The following is a 20,939-nucleotide window of genomic DNA, read 5'->3' on the forward strand; positions in this document are numbered from 1 at the left end:
GTCAGGCTCAAGGGCATAGTCAGGTGGGCAGGAATCCAAAAGGGCAGACATGCCGTCTGTCACTGTGTTCCTGGCTGTTGTCCTCCATGTGAGGGCATTCAGTGTTTTTCACATGACTGTTTCAACGTCATGCAGGACGGTAACAGGACTAAAAGTTATTTCCATCTTAGTGTCTCATCCTTGTGGCTCGGTTTTCTGGTTCTTCTACTTTGGGTTATTGACACTGTTGGCATTAATAGATCAAAACAGGGAGGCAGGAAGGGGAGGGGGCAGAGTTGGTCTGAGGAATTCGTTCCTGGCACCTTCTGGATTGTGGCAGCCAGCATCGCAGAGCCCTCTCTGGCTTTCCCTGGCCTGCGCCCCGGCCCTGCAGTTCTGTTGCTCTCCGTATCTTCTATACTGGCACACTGGGCTTTAGCTGGCTCAAGAAGCTCACTGGTAAGTGATGGAGCTGGAACCTGGAGCCAGATGTCAGGCCTCCAGGGTGCTCTTCCCAAGGCGCTGTGCCACCTCCTGAGGGCTAACCATTTGGGTGGAGCCCAGGAGCCAGGCCCGGCACCCAACTGTACTGTATGCTGCTGTCAAACATACCGTGTGTCTGGCTTTATGGAGGCTGTGTTTTGAAGCATGCTGTCACCAAGAGGAAGATAGTAAAAGCATGTTCCACCAACCGTAACCTCATGCGATATCTGCTAAATTGAGCATGTGTAGAGATACTCCCTGCTTTCCTGCAGCCTCTTGCTCGCATCTGGTAGAGGTCACCTCTGTTTGCCAGCAGCCAGCTGTCTTCATCCTGAGGCTGTGGGTGGGTGTTGATGGTCTGAGCTCAGCTCAGATGCAGTGGGCCAGATGTGGTTTTGGGAGTAGTCTCTGGACATCTCTTGTACTTTTTTGCTTGAATTGGTCTTGATTTTTTTTTTAAGATTTTATTTTTTTTATTTATTTGACAGAGAAAGAGGGCAAGAGAGGGAACACAAGCAGGGGGGGAGTGAGAGAGAAGCAGGGTTCCTACCGAGCAGGGAGCCCAACGTGAGTCTCGACCCAGGACCCTGGGATCATGATCTGAGCGGAAGGCAGATGCTTAACAACTGAGCCACCCAGGCACCCCCTGTTTTGAATGTTCTTGGGAAAACAAGCTATATTTTTATCTACTTTGGGCCTCTGTGCTTATCCCCTTCCTTGCTGTTTTAAATTATAATAATGATTACAATCAGCACTAATTTAAAAACCTCTGTTCCTGATTATTTGGGTAAAGCGTTTATCAAAGACCATTTGGAAATCCCAGACATGCGCAAGGAAGAAAATTAAAGTTGCCTGTAACCTACCATCCAGAGGGGAGGCTGGGTCCAGCCAGCTTTCCCCCGTTGCCTGTGGAGACCATACTGCATGAATTGTCACGTTACTGCAGTTACTGAAAATGCATACAAGTCTTCTCGAGCATGAATTAATACCCGACACATTTTCTGTCTTCGTTTTTGTTTTTACTTATTGTTCTGGTTGTATAGTCTTGGAATGGTACAGATAGAAGAGGTTCCTTCCCCTTTCCTTCCTCCATCCCTGTCTGGTCTCCCTTCTAGAGGGAACTGGAGCTAGGACTAGGAGATCACGGCGAATTCTTCTGCTTCTTAAAATGACGTAAAATGCACCTAACATAAAATTAGCTTTTAAGCATCTTAAAGTATATGATTCACTGGCATTTTTAGTACATTCACAATGTGCGACTACCCCTCCGTTTTGCTCCTGTGCACTTACAGAAATATGTCATGTATTTCTATAATGTCATATCCTACATGCTAGCATGGTGTGGATATGACTTTGCAGCTTTGTATTCTGTGCCTGTTCAGGTTGACTTCTTTTTTTTATTTTTTAAGATTTTATTTATTTATTTGACAGAGATCACAAATAGGCAGAGAGGCAGGCAGAGAGAGGGGGGAAGCTCGGCAGGGAGCCTGATGCGAGGCTCTATCCCAGGACCTGAGATCATGACCTGAGCTGAAGGCAGAGGCTTAACCCCTGAGCCACCCACGCGCCCTGGGTGGACTTGATTCTTTCCGATGCTTACCTAACACTGCCTTTATGGTTGTATGAGTGTATTTAATCAGTGTATGTCTTTTTTTTTTTTTTTTTTAAGATTTTATTTATTTGACAGAGAGAAATCACAAGCAGGCAGAGAGGCAGGCAGAGAGAGAGAGAGAGGAAGAAGCAGGCTCCCTGCCGAGCAGAGAGCCCGATGCGGGACTCGATCCCAGGACCCTGAGATCATGACCTGAGCCGAAGGCAGCGGCTTAACCCACTGAGCCACCCAGGTGTCCCAATCAGTGTATGTCTAATGGACATTCACGTTCTTTCTGTTTGTATGTCGTTAAAGATTTTATTTATTTGAGAGAGTGAGCGAGCATGCTGGTATACATGTTCAGGGGGAGGGGCACAAAGAGTGAGTGAGTCTCAGACAGACTCTGTGCTGAGCTCAGAGCCTGACACGGGGGCTCAGTCTCATGACCCTGAGATCATGACTGAGCTGAAGTCAAGAATTGAATGCTTCACCAGCTGAGCTACGGAGGCACCCCTCTGAATGCTTCTGGAAACAGTGTTGCCCAGGTGTGTCCCTAGTGTGTATGTATTTGTGTATGTGGGCAAACCCTTCCCTAGGGCAGACAGACTGGAGGGAGAACGGCTGCGTTCGTGCTCATAGACCCACTTGAGCCATATGGTTTGAGTCCTCAGCCTTTCGAGGTTCGGGTGAAATGCAGCCCTGATAGGATGTGAATTTCTGGTGTCCATCCAGAAGGCTTTTTTTTTTTTTAAGATTTTATTTATTTATTTGTCAGAGAGAGAGAGGGAGAGAGAGCGAGCACAGGCAGGCAGAATGGCAGGCAGAGACAGAGGGAGAAGCAGGCTCCCTGCGGAGCAAGGAGCCTGATGTGGGACTCAATCCCAGGACGCTGGGATCATGACCTGAGCCGAAGGCAGCTGCTTAACCAACTGAGCCACCCAGGCGTCCCTCCAGTAGGCTTTTTAAAAGACTTGGAAGTCTTTTCCTTGGGACATCCACCAGTGCTCTACAGGAGAACTCCTGCGAAGCATGGAAATCTGGACCCTCGGGGCCTTCCCAGTCCTCATAGGGAGGCACCTAGGAAATGAGAAATGGAAAAAACAGCCCTCCGTGTCCTCTGTTTTGCCTGTGGCAGGTCTGAACTTAAACCTTCCGTTGGCTGTAGCTTAGAAAGGAGAGAGGCCACGGCTTTGACATGATTTTTTTTTTTTTTTTTTTTTTTTTTTTTTTTTGATGAAAAATCGTCATTCAACTTGGTGGCTTAGAGCCCACATGTGGCTCATGGAACCAGCCTCAGGCTTTGGAATAATCGGAACTTGTGCCCATTTCCTTTGGGCCCACGGAGGAGCCCAGTGCTCCCATCCCACCGGTCGGTCGCGGCTGCAGCTGGAGCCGGCGGGCTGCCTGGACAGGGCTGTGGGCTTGGGGAGGCAGCCGCGCATGCGCTCTTCCTGTGCCAGGCAGCCCCGACGGCCCCGCTCTCCCAAAGAAACTGTAGCCAGCAGTTAAGGAATATTTAAAAAGTAGTTCTAGTCTGCACCTTCTAAGTAAAAGTCACTTCTGGGGACAGAGAAGTTGTTGTGTGATTCCATTTTAAGTGAACTCGTGCTGGCTTCCCAGAAACCGGAGCCCGGTGCTCTCACCCTTCGGCAGCGTGAACATCCTCACCGTGTGCTCCGCTGGTTCTTTGTGTGTTTGTGCTGCCCATATTTTGTCGGCTCCTTGGGTAAGAGATGGGCTTGCAGTGTGTGTGATTACCAGCGGGATGGACCACAGGTCACCTCTTCATAAGCGTTTCCTGTGTTCGCGGAGCATCGCCGGTGGGCGACAGTTTCGGTGCTGCTGGCGGGGTCTACTTGCCGGCGTTCTACTGGCATTTCGGCGTGGTGCTCTGATTGCCGGTGGCTACCAAGTAGGCGATTTGAAAAAGGAAACATGAAAAAACTCATTTCTTTAAAATCTCTCCACCTCTACTTCACTGGTCCCAGCTGGCTACATGCCAGACATCCTGACCTCATGCAGGGCTTCCCAAACCAGGAGAGGATGTGGACGGGTCTCAGAAGTGCTTCTGGGTCTACACTTGATGGAATAAAAACTTCTAGCAGCTGTAACTTGTAGACTCTCACCTTACCCATTTTAGGGTAACAGAGGAAAAGTTGTCAGGGATTCGGTGGTGTCTTCTGAAGCCGCAGACACTAAAGACAGGTAGCAGAGGACAGTGGGTCCCGTGATGGCCCTGCTCCTCACAGAGGCTTATGCTGCTGGTTGCAGATAGACGCTCTAGCAGACGTCGCTGAAGCTACTGGACAAGTCTGGGGGTCCTTTCCTGTTAGGTGACAGAGGACGGTGGGTGGTGAGCAGGTATCTAGGCTTTGGAGTGTGTGTGAGCAGGATTGGGGTGCAGTCACCTCACGCAGGCTCTTCCGTGCAGGCTCACCTGTGACCAAGACGTGGCGGGCGGCTCTCAGTGTGGGGCTGCTGTGCAGCTCGGCCTCCGTCAGGAGGTGACATGTATCCTTATGGCTCCTCCCAGGTTGTCATCTCTGATATACATGTGAAAAGTTGGTTCTCTTTTGCCCAAAGTGAATGATTTGGCTCACTTTTCAGGGGGAGGAAGTGTTGACTTTTTGGGAAGAAATAACTGTGTTCACGGTTTTTCAATAGGCGGTGCCCCTTTCCACATGGATAGGATTTTGTGGCTGGCCAAGAACACTTCGTCATCCTTGTCATCATTCTTAGTCCAGCTTTTTCGAGTGGTTTTAATGAAGCTCAATTATGAATCAGAAAATTACAAATTGAAAAGTTACGAATCAAAAGAATGTGAATCAAAAAGCTATAAATCAAAAAGCCATGAATCAAAAGGTATTTAAATCATTTTTTTCCTCTTTTTTCCACCTACTAATGCTTTCAAGGTGGAAAAAACACTCCTTTCCCAGCGTGGTGCTTCCTCCATGTTTCTCCTCTCATGCTCTTATGCGGATGTTCTCGTGACGCTTTGCTGGGGTCTTCCTGTGAGGAGCTGATGGAGGTTTCTATGCTCTTGTACTGATTCCACTTTCTGAAAGGGGAATGGTGTTTCAGCGCTTTTAAAGTCATTTTTAAAAAACTAAACGTACTCAAATTTTGATTCTTATGACCGCTTTAAAGCAGAAACCATTTATTATGAGTGGCATTTAGAATGTAGTTGTTGGCAGCCATTCCTAAGCGGGCCTGTCTCAGTGTTGCATTGGCTGTGGGGCCTTGTTTGGCCGGGTGGGGCTTGAGGCTCCCTCCGCCCACAGCCCGGCCTGCCACCTGCACCCTGCACCGCCCCACCATGCCTCACCTGTGCACGGGAGCCAGCGGCCGTCAGCCTGGCACGTGCCTTCTCGGACCGTGTGGCCCTGTCGGCGCCCGGGATGCATCAGAATCCCACCTGGACAAGGGTCTCTGAGACTGTTTTGCGTGTGTTGCAGCTCATTCCAGTCACTATGGGACAGTGCATGTAGGAGGGCTTCTCAGAGAGGACGGCCACCTCAGTGTGACAGGGGAGTCCTTGTGTAAGTATGGCTTCACGGTGCGGGGGCTCCCACAGGGGGCGGTGTGGGGCTGCCGACGCGGACCGGGCACCCCCTCGCTCATGCACACTTGCAGGGGCCAGGAGCCTCCAGATTGCATTTGCTTAGATTGTTCTCTTTTTGTGTGTAATTTCCTAATTTTCTCAAACTGACATTGTTGTGCACAATTCCAATGGACCAGGTTTGCATCGTAATTTGTCAAATTAACTGCTTGTCACCACCACCCGCAGGTGATGACTATAAGAGGAAGGAACTCCTTGAGACGCACACAGCTGTCCGCTCGCAGTCCTCGAGTCCAAAAAGGGTAGCAGGGGCCATTTGGCACATCTTTTCTTATGCAGGTTGTCATTTGCACCTTTTTATTTTGTTTTTATCGTATTCTTCACAAATGCTGTAGTTCCTTCTTTGTATTGGCCCGTCAGGTGCTTGTAATACTGATTTGAGCTTAAAATACAGAGGATGTCTTTCTTGAAAAGCTTTTTTGTAAATGTATTTAGTAAAAGTTACATGTATGTCAAGTAGCTTGCTTTGAGGTGAATCAGAGGCCAAGAAAGGCTGGTTGCCCTCCCATGGGGCAGTTGGTCTGACAAGAAGCTGCTTGTCCCTTGCCTGGTTGCAGGGACACACGGCATCACTCCGGTGACTGCTGTGTCCTGAGCCTTTGCCAGACGGAGGTGTCCACCTGAAGTTAGAGGTTTTCCAATTTATACCTGTAAGCTTCTTGCCAAAGGGCACCTTTTTTATTTTTATTTTTATTTTTTTTTAAGATTTTATTTATTTATTTGTCAGAGAGAGTGAGTGAGAGCGAGCACAGGCTGACAGAGTGGAAGACAGAGTCAGAGGGAGAAGCAGGCTCCCTGCGGAGCAAGGAGCCAGATGTGGGACTTGATCCCTGGACGCTGGGATCATGACCTGAGCCGAAGGCAGCTGCTTAACCAACTGAGCCACTCAGGCGTCCCAAAGGGCACCTTTTTTAGACAGTTTTTTTTTTTTAAGTTGAGCTTCAAAAATAATGGTCTCTTAACTACTAATAAAATAAAACAATAGATTAAAAGAATCCCTTTAAACCATGTTTCTTTTCACATCAAGTATAGTGTCAGGAGTCAGCATACACATTCTTAGAGGAGTGTATGACTTCCAGCAGTTACTCTTAAAAAACTGAACCAAAATGGATTTCATAAGCAGTTTTATGCCTTCTGTAATGTGTGACATGTGACAAAGTTTACTGTCTTATTAGGCCATCCAGTGGTGCTACCATTTGTAATCCCCAGATACTTTTTTCCTGAAAAGGTTAGACTTTAGAACGGTCTGGGAGCAGTGAGCCCTCCTGCTATCAGCTGGAGCTAACTGCTGGTGTCTGCGGGGTTTTCTCTGCACGTTGTGTTGGCACCAACTGTGAACATGTGGGCAGGGGAGGGGGACACGGGGGATGCTCCCAGGGCATCTATGTTTCTGCGGGAAGAGGTGATTAGCCATTCTGTATGTAGCACCACTTCCTACGTGAACTTCAGTCTTGCTTGGACTTGCTTGTTTTTTTTTTTCCCTGAGAAGAGACTGTGAACTGATTTGAGAGAATTTTGGTAAAATGCATACGAGAGTAGGTTTTCTGGTGTGTGTTGAGTGTGCCCCTCTTGCACACGTTATCTGTCACAGGTCACCTGCTGGTGCAGACGCTGCGAAGGATCGGCGGCTGGGGATGGTCTGTGTCGAAGACACTGTTGTCGGTCCTCTGGTTGGCTGTGGTGGCTCCAGGTGGTTATTTTGGCTTTCTCTGTCAGCACTCTCGGCAAGTCTTTGGCCGTTAGGCACCTACAGTTAATGATTGATGTAGCCAAATGGAAGGTTCATTTGAGGGTCCTGTGTTTTGCTCCTTGGTCTAACACATGTCATTGCCTTAGACGTGCTAACATACATGCTCTGGGTGCATGAGCGCTCGTCGTTTCCCTGCTGTGTTGGGTCCTGTGGACGTCCAGCTGCTCTGCTGAACTGGCATGGAGAATGCATGGGTGTGGGGTTTCCTCGTTTGTAGCTCGTCCTGTGTGCTGCTCAGTGTTGCCGTGTTTGAGCGTGTGTATACTCCCCCTCGGGACGTGCCATCCCTAACTTCATCTTCACATACTTACATTGTATTTGTTAGCGGATGTCCTTGTGCTTCTTGCTTGACCTGCACGAGAACGATCCATTTAGGAGTTTGATTTTCCAAAGAGCATGTCTTTAGAATGTTCGGTCTTTTATCTTTCAGGGAAAGCAGCCTCTGGAATATTCTGGTGGCTAGGGATTGGATGGTACCAGTTTGTTACTTTGATTTCCTGGCTGAATGTGTTTCTTCTTACAAGGTAAGGAAACCAATATCATATCAACTTGGTGTTTTTAAGAGTTGACTTTGTGCTCATTGCAGGATATAATTTGATTTGTTGTTCTTTTAAAATAATGATTTGGTTTATGTTTACATTGTTTTTATAGTTTGGTATATGAACGTCGTATCTTTTTTATATCACTTTATATTTTACAGTGTTTTCGTGTTTTTATGTAATTTTTCAAACTATGACTATAAGAAAGGAAAGGCAATAGTTATTCTTAGAATCCCAGTGGATAGGAGTTATGGGCTTTGTCATGGATAATGCAGATCGGGAGAGGGTCTGGCTCCCACATCCCCAGCCCCGGGTGAGTAACTATAGTGGGCCAGTAGCCAAGGTCCTTCAGTGCCCAGCACAATGCCGTACAAATCACTAATTAGTGAGTGTGTATGGTTGTTATTGTGGGCCAGGACACTGTTTCATAGACAGGTCCCTGCAGGTGTATACAGACCTTGTAGATAACACCATAACTGCGTTTCTGGGGCACCTGGCCGGCTCAGTCAGAGGAATGTGAGGCTCTTGATCTTGGGGCCTGAGTTCAAGTCCCATGTTGGGTATGGAGCCTACTTTAAAAAAAAAATAATTGTAACTGCATTTCTAATACTGTAGACTTTCTTTTTAAGATAAGGGCAAGGTTATTTTGTGTAAAATTACCCAGAGATAAAGTAGAATGGTAACTCTTTTATATCCAAGTTAAGTTTTTCTTTTTGTTCCTAGGTGCCTTCGAAATATCTGCAAGTTTTTAATCTTGCTCATTCCATTATTACTTTTACTAGGTAAGTAAACTTTGATTTAGCTCCATGATGAGTATCTGCACATGAAGACGTCAGTGAGGGGAGAACTTAGCATTTCAGTGCATGAGTCACAGAGCCTTGTCCGTACACACGCATATGGTTGGCCCCTGTCCCCTTCAGGTGCAGGTCTGTCCCTGTATGGCCAGGGGGACCTCCTCTCAGGCCTGCCTGTGTTCAACTGGACGCGCGCATATGGAGCCTGGTGGGTGGGCAGCCCCGAAAGCACGTTCACACCAGATGCGTCTCACCTGCACCGGCCGCTGGAGGTAACCACACAGAAGCCCTCTTCTGCGGCGTTCCCCCTCTGTGTTCTGCAGAGAGCAGGCACCCTGGTTCAGAAAGTGTTGTTAAATGTCAAATCAGCAAGCTTTATAGCTCCGTAAGTGTTCTGAGGTAGTCCAAGTAATGCATAGGTAAATAATCTCATTTAGTTAATATTAATTTAAAAAACAGTAGTATGCATTACTTTGGAAAATATAGAAAGTAAGAAGGGAAGTCAAGCCCCCATAGTCTGCCCTGTAAGGAAAATCCCTGAGAATGGGCACTGTCCTGTCCAGTCCTTTAGCGTGTCCACACTTATTGTAAGGACGTTCCGCTGTGATACTGTGCTCTATGTCTGTGCCTGAGGTTATTTGAAGCCAGACCTGATGTCTCCTTTTTGCTGCTGGACTTGCTCTTACTGTTGTAGGAGGGAGACCAGGCTTACCATTGGCATCGGATGAGTGAAGTGGAAAGGGAGATGACCTTGCTGTCTGGACAGTGTCGCAACCATGATGAGAAGCTTAGAGAACTGGCTGCTGTGCTTCAGCATCTGCAGGCACGGGTGGACCAGATGGACGGCGACAGCGAGGAGACACTGTCCTTGGTTCAGCGTGTGGTAGGGCAGCACTTGAAGGAAATAGGTGCCGACAGACTGTCGGGCTCTCAGGTAATGCTGAGGGGTTCTCAGGTGTTTGCTTTCTGTTTGGGGATGAACAGGAGAGGTGCTGCTGTGACAAGTGGTTGTGCTTTTTGGCTCTTGGGAGCAGTGTGCTGAGGGCCAGGGCCTTTCCTGATGCTTGCCCGGGACTGGGAGCTGCAGCCTGTGGAACACTGGCAGAGTAGGAGATCCCGCTGGGGGCTGGGGGGCTGGGAGCAGCAGCCATCGGGCATAGAGTCACTGTGGGAGGCTTGCTCTTGGGAGCCACAGGTCCTGGTGCCGTCTGTGAGTTGCTCCTGACCCGCATTTTACTTTGACAAAGGATTGAACCTACTAATTCAGTGAAGTTTCCCTGTCAGCTGTGATTTGATTTGCATTTCGTGCAACACTGATTTAAAATGTTCAAATCTGTGATCAGTCTCACAGTAATGAAGTTCAGAGGAGTTGCTGTTCTGTGTGGAACCCTGAACAAAAATAAAAATGTCTTGTTTATTCAGTATCCTTGAGGAAAGAATTGTCAGTTTTCCCCAAAACTGGTGTTTATTTTCCTAAGTTTCAAAATGAGTATTTATTCAATATTTAGGTACATTGGAAGGAAGTCTTTAAAATATGTGTTGCCTGTTGCGCGAACAGCCTGCTTCTCCCTGTGTCTTTTCTCAGAGCGTCTCCACCTAAGTTGTCCTCAGCACAGTAGAGGAGGAACTGCTGATCCCCTCCGCCCCCGGTGCAGTATGTCTGCGGCCCGGGGACTCCCAGGCCTCCCCAAGGTCCTGCACAAAGCTGGGTCCTGCCGTGCTCTTGAGCAGGCCTGTCTCTCCTCCTTGAAACCTTCAGCTAGACTTGGCTCCAGGCCAAGAGTCCCCAGGCCGGGTACTCCCTGACAACCACCTTCCCTCCCACCTTTTAGGTTACTATCTTCTCACCTGTGATGGTGAATGAATGGCCCTTGTCTTGACTCTGGTCTGGCCCAAGGCGCATCAGTAGTTATCACTGTAATGTGCTGATAGCACGGGACCCGAGGGAACAGGGCATGCTGGCACCTTCTCCGCATGGTCGTAGTGGCCATACGTGGAGTTCCCACAACTGCTCAAGGTGCACTTGGCATCCTGCATTGATTCCTCGGTCTTTGCTGCTTTTCAGCTTCTTGACCCTCAAACCGAGATGATTTCGGTAAAATCCAGTTGACACAGTTGTGATTGGCCTGTTTTTACTGGTTGTTTGACAGCTTTGTACATGGAAAGGGTGAACGGAACTTAGCTGGGTTTTTGCAGAGACGTTGGACCAGTAGGTAGGATTGAAGCTCGTCCATCTCAAGGGAGATGCTGTTTGGGGAAAAAAAAAAAAAAATAGCTGGACTGTTGTAGGTGGCCGATCATGAAATCTGTCCCTGTGAGCGGGATGTTTCCTAGGTGAGTGTAGAGTCACGGCAGGAAACGTGTTGATCTTAAGGAGGGTTTCTCAGGTGAGGCATTCTGAAATAATTGTCCCCACCACAGGGATGATACGGCTGTGAAATCCTAATTCTCTTGGCAACCTTCAGTTGTGGTGATTTCTTTCTCTTGTAGAGAAAAGAGATGACGGTTCAGAAAAACAGCGAAGCATCAGTTGTGTTGTGTTCTGTGAACTCTCAAATCTTACACAGTCTGGGCTCACTTTAGAACTGGGTTCTGAATTAGATTAGTTGAGTACAGCTTAAGCGTCGTCTTCTTACCCCATTCTCTGGTATGTTCCTGTGCGCACGTGCACCTGTGACACTAATCCTGTCTCAGGGGCGTCCCTCCATCCCAGGCTGGCTTCTGAAGTGGCCTGTGCTCAGCTCACACTTGCGCTCGGTCCTCTGGTCCTCCCCCACCCCTCCCGGCATGTGTTTGTGCCCTGCATCTGCACCGTGCCGTCGAGCACGCCACCAGCTGCCAGTTGGCAGTGGGAGCCTAGTTTCCCAGCTGCACTGGTGGACAGCCGAGAGAGTGGACCCTCTCGTCGTGGTACAGAGTTCGGTGGCGGGCAGCAATGGTGAGGAAGCTCACGGCGGCATTTGTGGCCACCCTTTCTGTGTGTCAGCGACTTGGGTTTGTCTGTCTAGCTAGCCTTCATCCCTGTGCTCTGGTTTATCTCGTTTTTAATTTGTTTTTATGTAAGCCTCTATAAATTCATTGTGGTTCTAATTTGGAAGAGATGGGGTCTGATTAATAAGCATGACCTCCAGTAATGAAAGATTCAAATTACTTTCTGTTTCTGTATCTTCTGGCCTGGGTTTCAGTCTCTTCAGGGCGCTCGGTGCCCGTCCCTGCCTTCTGAGCGGATGGTTGGCAGTGACTTATCCAGGAACGGTATCTGACAATCTGCATGTACCTCTCCCTTCTAAGAATTGCTGAACAAGTTGGCTGGGCATAGGTTAAGCAAACCATAGTTTTTTAGCAGTTCCCTCGCTTCTCTGATACGCTTGTTGCTCTCTTGTTTCATGAGCTGGAGGAGTAGCTTGTGTGTTCAGTGCTAAGAAAGTCCCTTGAGGCATGTAGGAAACTGTGCTGCAGGGTGGTGCTCTGATCGGGTCCTTCCTAGAGCCTCGTCATGTGTCGCACAACTGTGTGTGAGCTCGGAGAGCGGGTCGGTGTGTCTGCCCTCCCTCACGTGGGGGGGCTGTCCACATGGCATGTGCACGCTCAGGTGAGGGGTAGATGTGCGGACACTGAGGGGCCCCCCTGAGGACGCCAGGCCAGGCTGTGACCAGGCGGTCTCGTGTTTGGGGTTCTGTGTGGAAGGAGCGTAACTCCCACTTGTGTTCCTTTCCCAGAGTGACGCTGTGAGTGTCCGCCAAGAGCAGGAGTTGCGCCTCTCCAACCTAGAAGACCTTCTTGGAAAGCTGACGGAGAAGTCTGAGGTATGTGCCTCGACCTTCCCTCTGCGAGAGGGCACCTGCATCCGTCTGTGTGCTCGCATTCCTCAGTGTGCGAGGAGAGAGCTTTCTCAGTGTTGCCTCCGCCCCGGGAGCTCATTATACGATTTGCAACAAGGGTGTCTTTTTCATGGACTCCAAGAGAAAGGCATCTTTTCCAGGGGGCCTGAGCCCCTTTTTCTCCTTGAGGTCACACAGCCTCCTGCAGAGAGACTTTGTAGAGCAAGAACCTTAGACAGTGTTAATTTTCTATTGGAAAAGCTATTATTGTCAGATATTGGTGGAGGGCTGGGGGTGGCTGGGATGTTTGCACTGATCTGAGCCGCAGGGACAGTGGCGCGCTCTGGCACGTTGGATTCAGGGCTGACATGGAGCAGCGTGGGGGGTATTGGGCAGCTCTCCTGTTCCTGCACGTGGAACCAGGTGAGTCCCAGTCACCTGCTGACAGCAGGATCTGTGGTATCAATGGGGAGGGGATGGCTGGAGAAGGAAGCCAGAGGCCAGGAGCGTAGTCCTTGCTTTGTTTTGTGCTGGGGGATTCTGACCTCGTTTAGCTGGAATTTGAATGGACATGGCTTCCCCACGTGGTGTGGTGGTGTCAGCCCCCATCTGTGAACAGACCCTGTTCCTGAGTCCTCTCTCCATGTGTGACTCTGTCACAGTCTGGTCCTTCCCCTTTCAAAAATGACTTCCCAGAGGTGCCAATGGTGTTCTCCGTGGCCTGGGTGCTGGTTGCAGGAGCTGCTGTTTTGAATGTCCATCAAGGTGTTTCATGTGATTTCTGCGCCTCTCTGAATATTTCTTGTATGTCTTCTTAGGGTTTATTTTGAGGGGTGCCTGGCTGGCTCAGTTGGAAGAGCGTGTGATTCTTGACCTTGGGGTCGTGGGTTCAAGCCCCATGCTGGGTATAGAGATTACTTAAAGAAGAAGAAGAAAAAAAAAAGAATGGTATAATCCTTAAGAAAACAACCAAAAAACCCCACATTTATTTTGAAAAAGTAAAAATCCCTTGCCTTCCAACCAGCAGGCAGGTCCGGGCTTTGAACTACAGGGAGAAAAAGTCACGGGTAAATACGTGTAGTTCCATATAGAAATAATGTTAAGTGTGTGATTTATGAAATGTTGGTATATAGCTCCTGTTTAAACAATTCTTTCTCATACTTTTTAGGCCATCCAGAAGGAGCTAGAACAGACCAAGCTGAGAACAGCTAGGTAGGCTACTTTCAGATGAGTTAATACTGGTCTTGTGTTTGTGTGAACGCAGCAGACGTCCCTGAGGGGGCGCTGTGTGCACCGTGCGTTCTGGGCTTTCTGGTGGACATGCTCCCAGCTGTATCTTTCTGGGTGGCCCTTGGTGCCACCCGAGGACCAAGAGCCCAGGGTGCTCTCAGAGCCAGGCCAGGACCCTGGTGCGGGCAGACATCTGCACCTGGGCTCGGTGTCACGGCAGCTGTTCAGGCATGTGTGTGGCTCTGTGAGCCACGACCTATGTTTTTGGCAATCTGAGTGACCCTCCTGTCCCTGATGGTTTCCTGGGGGTGTGGTACGTGGGCTGCTTTTGTCTATCCCCCTGAATTCTCCTGGAAGTGTGGCCTTTCCCTTCCCTCGATTCACTCACCGCACCTTTCCCCGCACCTCTCATTTTATTGACATGGACTCTGTGCACCCCTGCCATGTATGTCTAGATGGGACTCCTGTCCCCTCCTGTTGCTCTAGGGTTTCCTGCAGCTCTGCTCGGACCAGACATGAGCTTTAACTAAGCACCATCCCATCTCTGGCTCCTGTGTGTGTTAGAGACCCTATGTCACTGCAAGTCCCATGTATCCTTCCTAAGGGATAGATTTGAGTGTTAATACATCTTACTCCCTTCCAGACCCTTTACTGCCATAAAAAGGTGTGTTGGTATGCTGACACACAGATCCTAAAAGGTTTATCCCGAAGTCTGCTTTTCTGAGGAATGAATTATTGGTGTCTCACCAACTACACTGACTTATTAAAAAAATATAATATTGCAATATATTGCGTTACAATGTATAATTCCTATATAAAATGGAATTATTAAACTCTGAAGCCATACATTTTTAATTCAGTTATCTGTTCCATTAGCTTGAAAATTTCATATTCAACTTTATGATGATTATTGATAAATATGTCTCATTTCTGCGGGTGCGTGACTGGACACGAATGGGGTGCATGGACACGCTGCGTGGACTGGTGGGGGCGGGGTCTCTGTGGGCTCTGACTCGAAGCTGATGGTTGGTGTCCACGTTAAGGTGGGACAGGTGGAGGCGGGTGTAGACACGACTGGTCTGGGGTGGCGCTGGTCCCCCCCATGAGTCTGTAGCCACGTTGACACATGTGTGACTGCTGACACGGACTTCTCTCCTCCTCCCTCCTCCCATGCACTGACCAGCGGCGCTGAGGAAGAGCAGCGCCTCCTTTCTGTGGTCACGCACCTGGAGCTGGAGCTCGGTCGGCTGAAGTCCGAACTGTCCAGTTGGCAGCATCTGAAAAGCAGCTGTGAGGAGGTCCATAGCATCCACGGAAAGGCAAGTTGGAAAGTCTCACAGAAAGGAAAAGAACGCTTGAAGTTTAGGTTTATTAAGTTGATTTCAACTTTCTCTAGAACCTTTTATCTTCTTACATATGAAATGTTTAAATATCGGAGATAAAGTAGTGAATAGCTCTCCTGAGATTTCCTGTAACTCGTGAATGCTTCACTGTGCTGCTTCCCACGCTTCTTCACATGCACATGGCCACTTGCCAGCCCGGCGGGGTCACGCTGCCTCTGCCTCGTGGGGTCGCGTGTCGGGCGCATTGGGCCCACGCCGCCCATACAGAGAGAAAGTCCGGACATTCATACGTGAACAGTTGCGTGCAAATGCAGCCATGAAGGTTCGCACGGTAGATGTCATCGTCATCGCGAGGCAGAGGCGGATTGGCGGGTTGGGAAAGAGGAATTCCGACACAGGTGGTACACTGATTTCTGCTCAGCAGAGAGCTCCTGAAGTCGCCAGGAGAGGGGACAATGGTGCCATGGAGGAAGCATTCCCCTGACGGCATTTGCGGGGAGGAGGAGGACAGGGCTCCCGGGCTGACCTGGCGGCGTCGTGAACACCCACAGCATTTTGGGGGTGGGCTGTCTGGGGGTGCCGAGCAGTTACAAAGATGCACACTCTTAGCCAGTAGCAGCCATACTCTCGGGGCTCCCCCAGTAGAAGTGGACGTGCTGGCAGGCGGGGATGGGGAGGGTGTAGAGAGGTGTTTGTGGTGTGCGATGCCCTGGAGCTCTGAGGGGCCGGGCTGGGCCTCCCTGTGTTATTTCTCCCCAGCCGAGCGAGAGGGGGGTGTGGAAATGACGCGCAAGGGCATTGTTAGTGTACGTGAAGTAACACCTCAGTTGCTGGCGTGGCTGGTTCCCCGCCAGTCCAGGTTCAAAGACCAGGGGCTCCCCTGTCTCTGCACCGACCTCCGGGGCTCCCTGTGCCGAACACCTGCTGACAAGGTGGACGGAGGCGCTCTCACCTCAGCTCCCCGGGTGCTCTTCTGTTCCCATTGTCCGTAACCCAGCATTTCCGGAGTGCTTCTCAAAGTGTAAAGGAGGAGAGTTGTCGCAGTTACAGGATGGATATTTGAGAATCCTTGTGAGAGTTTCGACATGTTCAGGTGACAGAAGAGGAGTGTTGAGGATTTTGTTAGAATAGTTACTTCACGTTCTGCTTGTGTGTGGTTTTCCTAGGTAGATGCCCAGGTCCGAGAAACCATCAGACTCCTGTTCTCGGACGGGGAGCAGGGCAGGTCCCCAGACTGGCTGCTGCAGGCGCTGTCTTCTCGGTTCGTGAGCAAGGACGACCTGCAGGCTCTGTTACGGGATTTGGAGCTGCAGATCCTGAAGAACATTACGCACTACATCTCCGTGACGAAGCAGGTTCCAGATTCTGAAACTGTGGTGTCTGCTGCCAAGGAGGCAGGGGTTTCGGGAATCACGGAGGCGGTGAGTGCGTAGGAGACTGGGGTGCCATGCATATTGTGCCCGAGCTGGGGCAGTGATGCCACGGGCGCTCAGTACAGCCCTGTGGCTGGGACCCAGCTGCTCGCATCCCAGAGATTCCGTCCACCCGGGCAGCTGAACAGCATCTGCAGTCACAGAAACTGCCCAGGAGCGTGGTGCCGAGCTGCTGTCCCAGACCCTAGTCCTTGCTTTACTCTGGGGAACCCACAGATTTTCCCACTCAGGATTGTTGTGGCCGTGTAAGTCCTGGGTGACAGGGCAGCCCTGTCCCACGTCCACATGAAGGCCCCTGCGGTGGGGGCACAGGACTGAACCCTCCAACCCTATTGCCCCCAAATACAATTAACTGAAAATGTGTTCTTGGAGGAAACGTCTGGCCTTCATTTTCCCATTAACGCTGAGTCTTGTCTTCCCCACGGTGCCTTGGCTCCATCCAGCAAGCACGTGTCATTGTCAACAATGCTTTAAAGCTGTATTCCCAGGATAAGACTGGCATGGTGGACTTCGCTCTGGAGTCTGGTGGTGAGTGAGCTCCTGCTTACTGAGTTTAGCGGTCACCTGGTGGCCAGCTGCTGCCTGCCCACTCATAAGCAGTCTGGAAGCTGATGCTGAGAAAGGGCATCATTCCAGGGACGCCCCTCGCGCTCTCCATCTAGGGAACTGTCAGCTTCTCCCGTGGACAAGCTGCTGGTGACCTGTGTGACTCTCACATAGGTTGGCAGAAGCCCATGTAAATTCCTTGCATCAGCAGAATCCCAGGCTGGGGGCATTTGAAAACTTTTGGCTTCTTCTGGGTATATCAGTTTCCTGACGCAGAAGCATTGGTTGTTTGTGATCTCGCGTGGGGTCAAGTGTGATTTCTCTTTTTTTTAATTGAAATGTAGAAGTGCCATAACAGACGCTAGAGCAGCAGTTCTCAGACTGTTTCCCAGAACGCTTGGTGGCGTGAGCACATGTCCCTCCAGGTATCCAGTGAGCGGCAGGTTCATGCCTGCTGCACGTGGGGACCAGCCCCGTGGGAGCCTTCCCTCCGTGGGGGTGACAGGTGGCAGACAGAAGGCTATCTGTGATACCTCACCATGAGCAGAGCTGTGGGGGGCTGCTTGAGTTCTGCAGAGACATGAAAGGGAACGTGGTGGTCTGTTAAGTTGGGGCAAGTGGTGCAAGGCACCGAGCTTGGGCCTCTGTCCTCTGGGCCAGGTGTGTGTGAGCCACCAGAATGGAGCTGTAGGGAAGCGTTGTGGTCCACATGTCTTCTGTCACCTGCCCCTTTGGTGACATTTGGGATGGTGCCCCTGGATCAAGCATGGGAGCATTTCTTTGAGGAAATGGGTGAATGTCTGTACTGCATGAGGGGTGAAGGCTCCAAGGGACATCATGTATGTTTAGGGGAGGTTTTGGTATCTACCATCTGTGTCACCGAAAATTGTGGTTTTCTTAAAATATAGGACTTGTAGATCAATGGCTAGTTGAACCAGCATTTTCTCAGAGAAAGGAGGTTCTTGATGCATGGTAGCTGATGAAAGGGTCAGAGAGCCCTGTAGGGTCGCTGTGACTTGGTTTATTCTCCCCCGCCAGTGTGGCAATCCGTGTGAGGGCCCTGGTCAGGAACCGGTCCCTGCAGGCCCTGCGCCGCCTGGAGCTCTGCTGAGCGCGACCCCCTTCCCTTCCCAGTGTCCCCAAGTCAGGAAGGCTCAGAACTGTTGTCAGAGGAGAATGACTTTTGTGGAGAATGACTTTTTTTTAGAATATTAAGTGATTTTAATTACACATTTTTGAAATGCAGTGATTAATGAAGAAACCATTTCAATTCAGAGACATCAAATGCTGTTTTAACCATTCAGCTGGGTCATTGTTTTCTCGGGAACGTAGCTGATCCTGACAGACTTGTACATCCTGTAGAATTGTGGTAATTTTGATGATGCTGAACCGAAGGTTCTGTCATTACTCAGGGCATTCGTTGACTCTGTAAGTTAAAGAACTGTTTTTTATGGGGCCCATATTTAAGTATGCCAGTTTTTTTCTTTTTCTTTCTTTTTTTTTTTTTTATTTAAATGAGGCTAGAACATTTAAAAAGGTAATCAAGAGGTTCAGAAGTTCAGGTCTTTTGATCAGCAAGGTCTTGATTTCTTTAAATTCCTGGTTCTGCTGGCTCACGATCAGAGAAGGAGTCGGATTGCAGCCCCACAGCTGCCTTTGTCGGGGGGCTTTGATGGGCCCCCCACCTTGGCAGTCCCCCTGCCTGGAATACAAACTTCTCAGCAGCTTTTATTTTATACTATTTTTTCTCGAGTATTTGTTGTTGCTTCCCACACCATCTTGTCATGGCACCAGCACCCTGTCTGCCTGATTTCCTGTTGAGGGGCCAATTGGATATATTTTTTGTTTCGTTTTTTCTTTTTAATGGAGATAGAATTCACATAAGCTAATCTTCACCTTGTTTAAGCATTGGGATTCAGTGGTTTTCAGTGTAGTTGTTCCGGAATACTTAGGTCACCCCAGATAGAGCCCTGGGCCTGTCAGGTTAGCAGATGTGGCTCCTGACCCCGGCCCCCCGGGCAGCCATTGAGGTCTGCCTGTTATCATGCCGGGGACGGTTGGCCCTCTATGACACACACCTGTCAGGGAACCACAGTGCCTATCAGAGCCGCTGCTCTTTCTTTTTTTTTTTTTCCTTTTAAAGGTTTTATTCATTTATTTGACAGAGAGAGATCACAAGTAGGCAGAGAGAGAGGGAGAGGGAAGCAGGCTCCCTGCTGAGTGGAGAGCCCGATGCGGGACTTGATCCCAGGACCCTGAGATCATGACCCGATCCAAAGGCAGTGGCCCAACCCACTGAGCTACCCAGGCGCCCCTGCTCTTTCTCTAGTAAGAGGCACGGAAGCACATTCCAAGTCACCGCTGCTAGAGTGGCAGACAGGCTGCTGCTTTGGGGGTGGCGCCTGTGTCCCCCGAACTTGGGAGATATCTGTGTGAGGCTGGGCCAACCGTGAAGTCAACTGCTGTTTGTCAAAGTGGAAGCTTGAGAATGTTCAGCTGTTGCAGCGAATCCCTGCTGGGTGGTCCCTGCAGGGGGTAGACCCCTCCCCAAGGGTCAGGGGCCGGGGTTGGGGGTTGCTGAGGCAGCTCTGGGTTGGGGGCCAGGAGTCAGTGGCTGGGAGTCAGGGGCTAGGGCCTGGGGGTCAGGGGTCAACGCAGACGCTGAGGCGGCTCTGAGTCAGGGGCTGGGGGTTGGGGGTTGGCGCAGATGCTGAGGTGGCTCTAGGTTGGGGGCTGGGGGTCGGGGGTGGGTGCAGACACTGAGGCTGCTCTGAACCTTGTTTTAAGGTGGGAGCATCCTGAGCACGCGCTGCTCTGAGACATACGAGACCAAGACTGCGCTCATCAGCCTCTTTGGGATCCCGCTCTGGTATTTCTCACAGTCCCCGCGCGTCGTGATCCAGGTTAGTCCTGATTTGGCTGCCCCTCCCCTGTGTCGCGGGGGTAGCCAGGAGCCGCTCTGTGGCTGCCTGTGAGTATGGCATGGCGTGTGTCCCTGCAGGGGACTGCTGGCCTGATGGCTTAGCTCTGGGGGTCCGCACACCCATGGGAGCCCTCTGGTGCCCTGGCTTTGGCTATGCCTAGCACCCTTGTCCCTCTGGTGCATACCTGCAGCGCGGCCCAGCTCCACTGATGGCTGCAGGGGTCCCTGCTGAGACAGGTTCGTGCTTCCCTGCTTGTTGAAGGGGCAGAGCGGGTGGAGACCCCTCCCTTGCGCCACTGTGCGTGGCACCTGGCTCACACCAGCTGGCGAGGCTGCCCATGCTCCGTCAGGGCCTCCAGGGCCACCCATGGGCTGCACGGCTGCTGCACAAGGCTCGTGTCACACAGTCAGTTACAGAGGCTGGGGAGGAAGGACTTATATCGTCACATGTGCACGTTTGTTTCCTAAAGTGCTGCCTTGTATGACTGTTCTGAAGAAGATTCAAACAATTCTTCTTGTGTGAAATATCCCCACGGTGGTTGTCCTTTTCTTTGAAAACAAGAGTTTACTAATTCATCTGACCATGAAGTATCAGTTAACTAAAAATTTCGATGCCCTGGTGCTGTCGTCCTCCTCTGGTCCTTGGGAACCCGGCTGTGATGGGTGTGCATGGGCGGCCTCCCTGCGGGCGTGAGCACCGGCCAGGCAGTGCCATCGCTCCCCCGGCTCCAATTTGCAGCCGCTCACGGGACCCCCCGGGCAGGCATCGCCTCTACGGCCTCAGACAGTGCGGAGGGCTTGATGTTCTGGCATCCCCGCGATGCCACACGGACCCCGCGGCATTGTGTCTGTGAGGCGACTGCATCCAGCGGTCTCCAGGAGCTGGCA

General features: G+C 50.5%; 1 protein-coding gene across 1 annotated transcript in view; it reads left to right on the plus strand.

The window, feature by feature from the left end:
* Positions 1–20,939, plus strand: part of SUN1 (Sad1 and UNC84 domain containing 1) — a 54,944-nt gene that overhangs the window by 28,027 nt on the left and 5,978 nt on the right. The window contains exons 7-20 of the mRNA XM_059414253.1: positions 4,718–4,915; positions 5,509–5,592; positions 5,841–5,951; positions 7,264–7,362; positions 7,853–7,946; positions 8,685–8,743; positions 8,882–9,027; positions 9,450–9,689; positions 12,475–12,561; positions 13,745–13,788; positions 14,990–15,125; positions 16,316–16,570; positions 17,026–17,110; positions 19,916–20,031. Of these exons, the coding sequence (XP_059270236.1) occupies positions 4,718–4,915; positions 5,509–5,592; positions 5,841–5,951; positions 7,264–7,362; positions 7,853–7,946; positions 8,685–8,743; positions 8,882–9,027; positions 9,450–9,689; positions 12,475–12,561; positions 13,745–13,788; positions 14,990–15,125; positions 16,316–16,570; positions 17,026–17,110; positions 19,916–20,031 (1,754 nt within the window). The remainder of the gene's footprint in view (positions 1–4,717; positions 4,916–5,508; positions 5,593–5,840; positions 5,952–7,263; positions 7,363–7,852; positions 7,947–8,684; positions 8,744–8,881; positions 9,028–9,449; positions 9,690–12,474; positions 12,562–13,744; positions 13,789–14,989; positions 15,126–16,315; positions 16,571–17,025; positions 17,111–19,915; positions 20,032–20,939) is intronic.

This window comes from Mustela nigripes, chromosome 11 (genome assembly GCF_022355385.1).
Source record: "Mustela nigripes isolate SB6536 chromosome 11, MUSNIG.SB6536, whole genome shotgun sequence".
NCBI lineage: Eukaryota > Metazoa > Chordata > Mammalia > Carnivora > Mustelidae > Mustela > Mustela nigripes.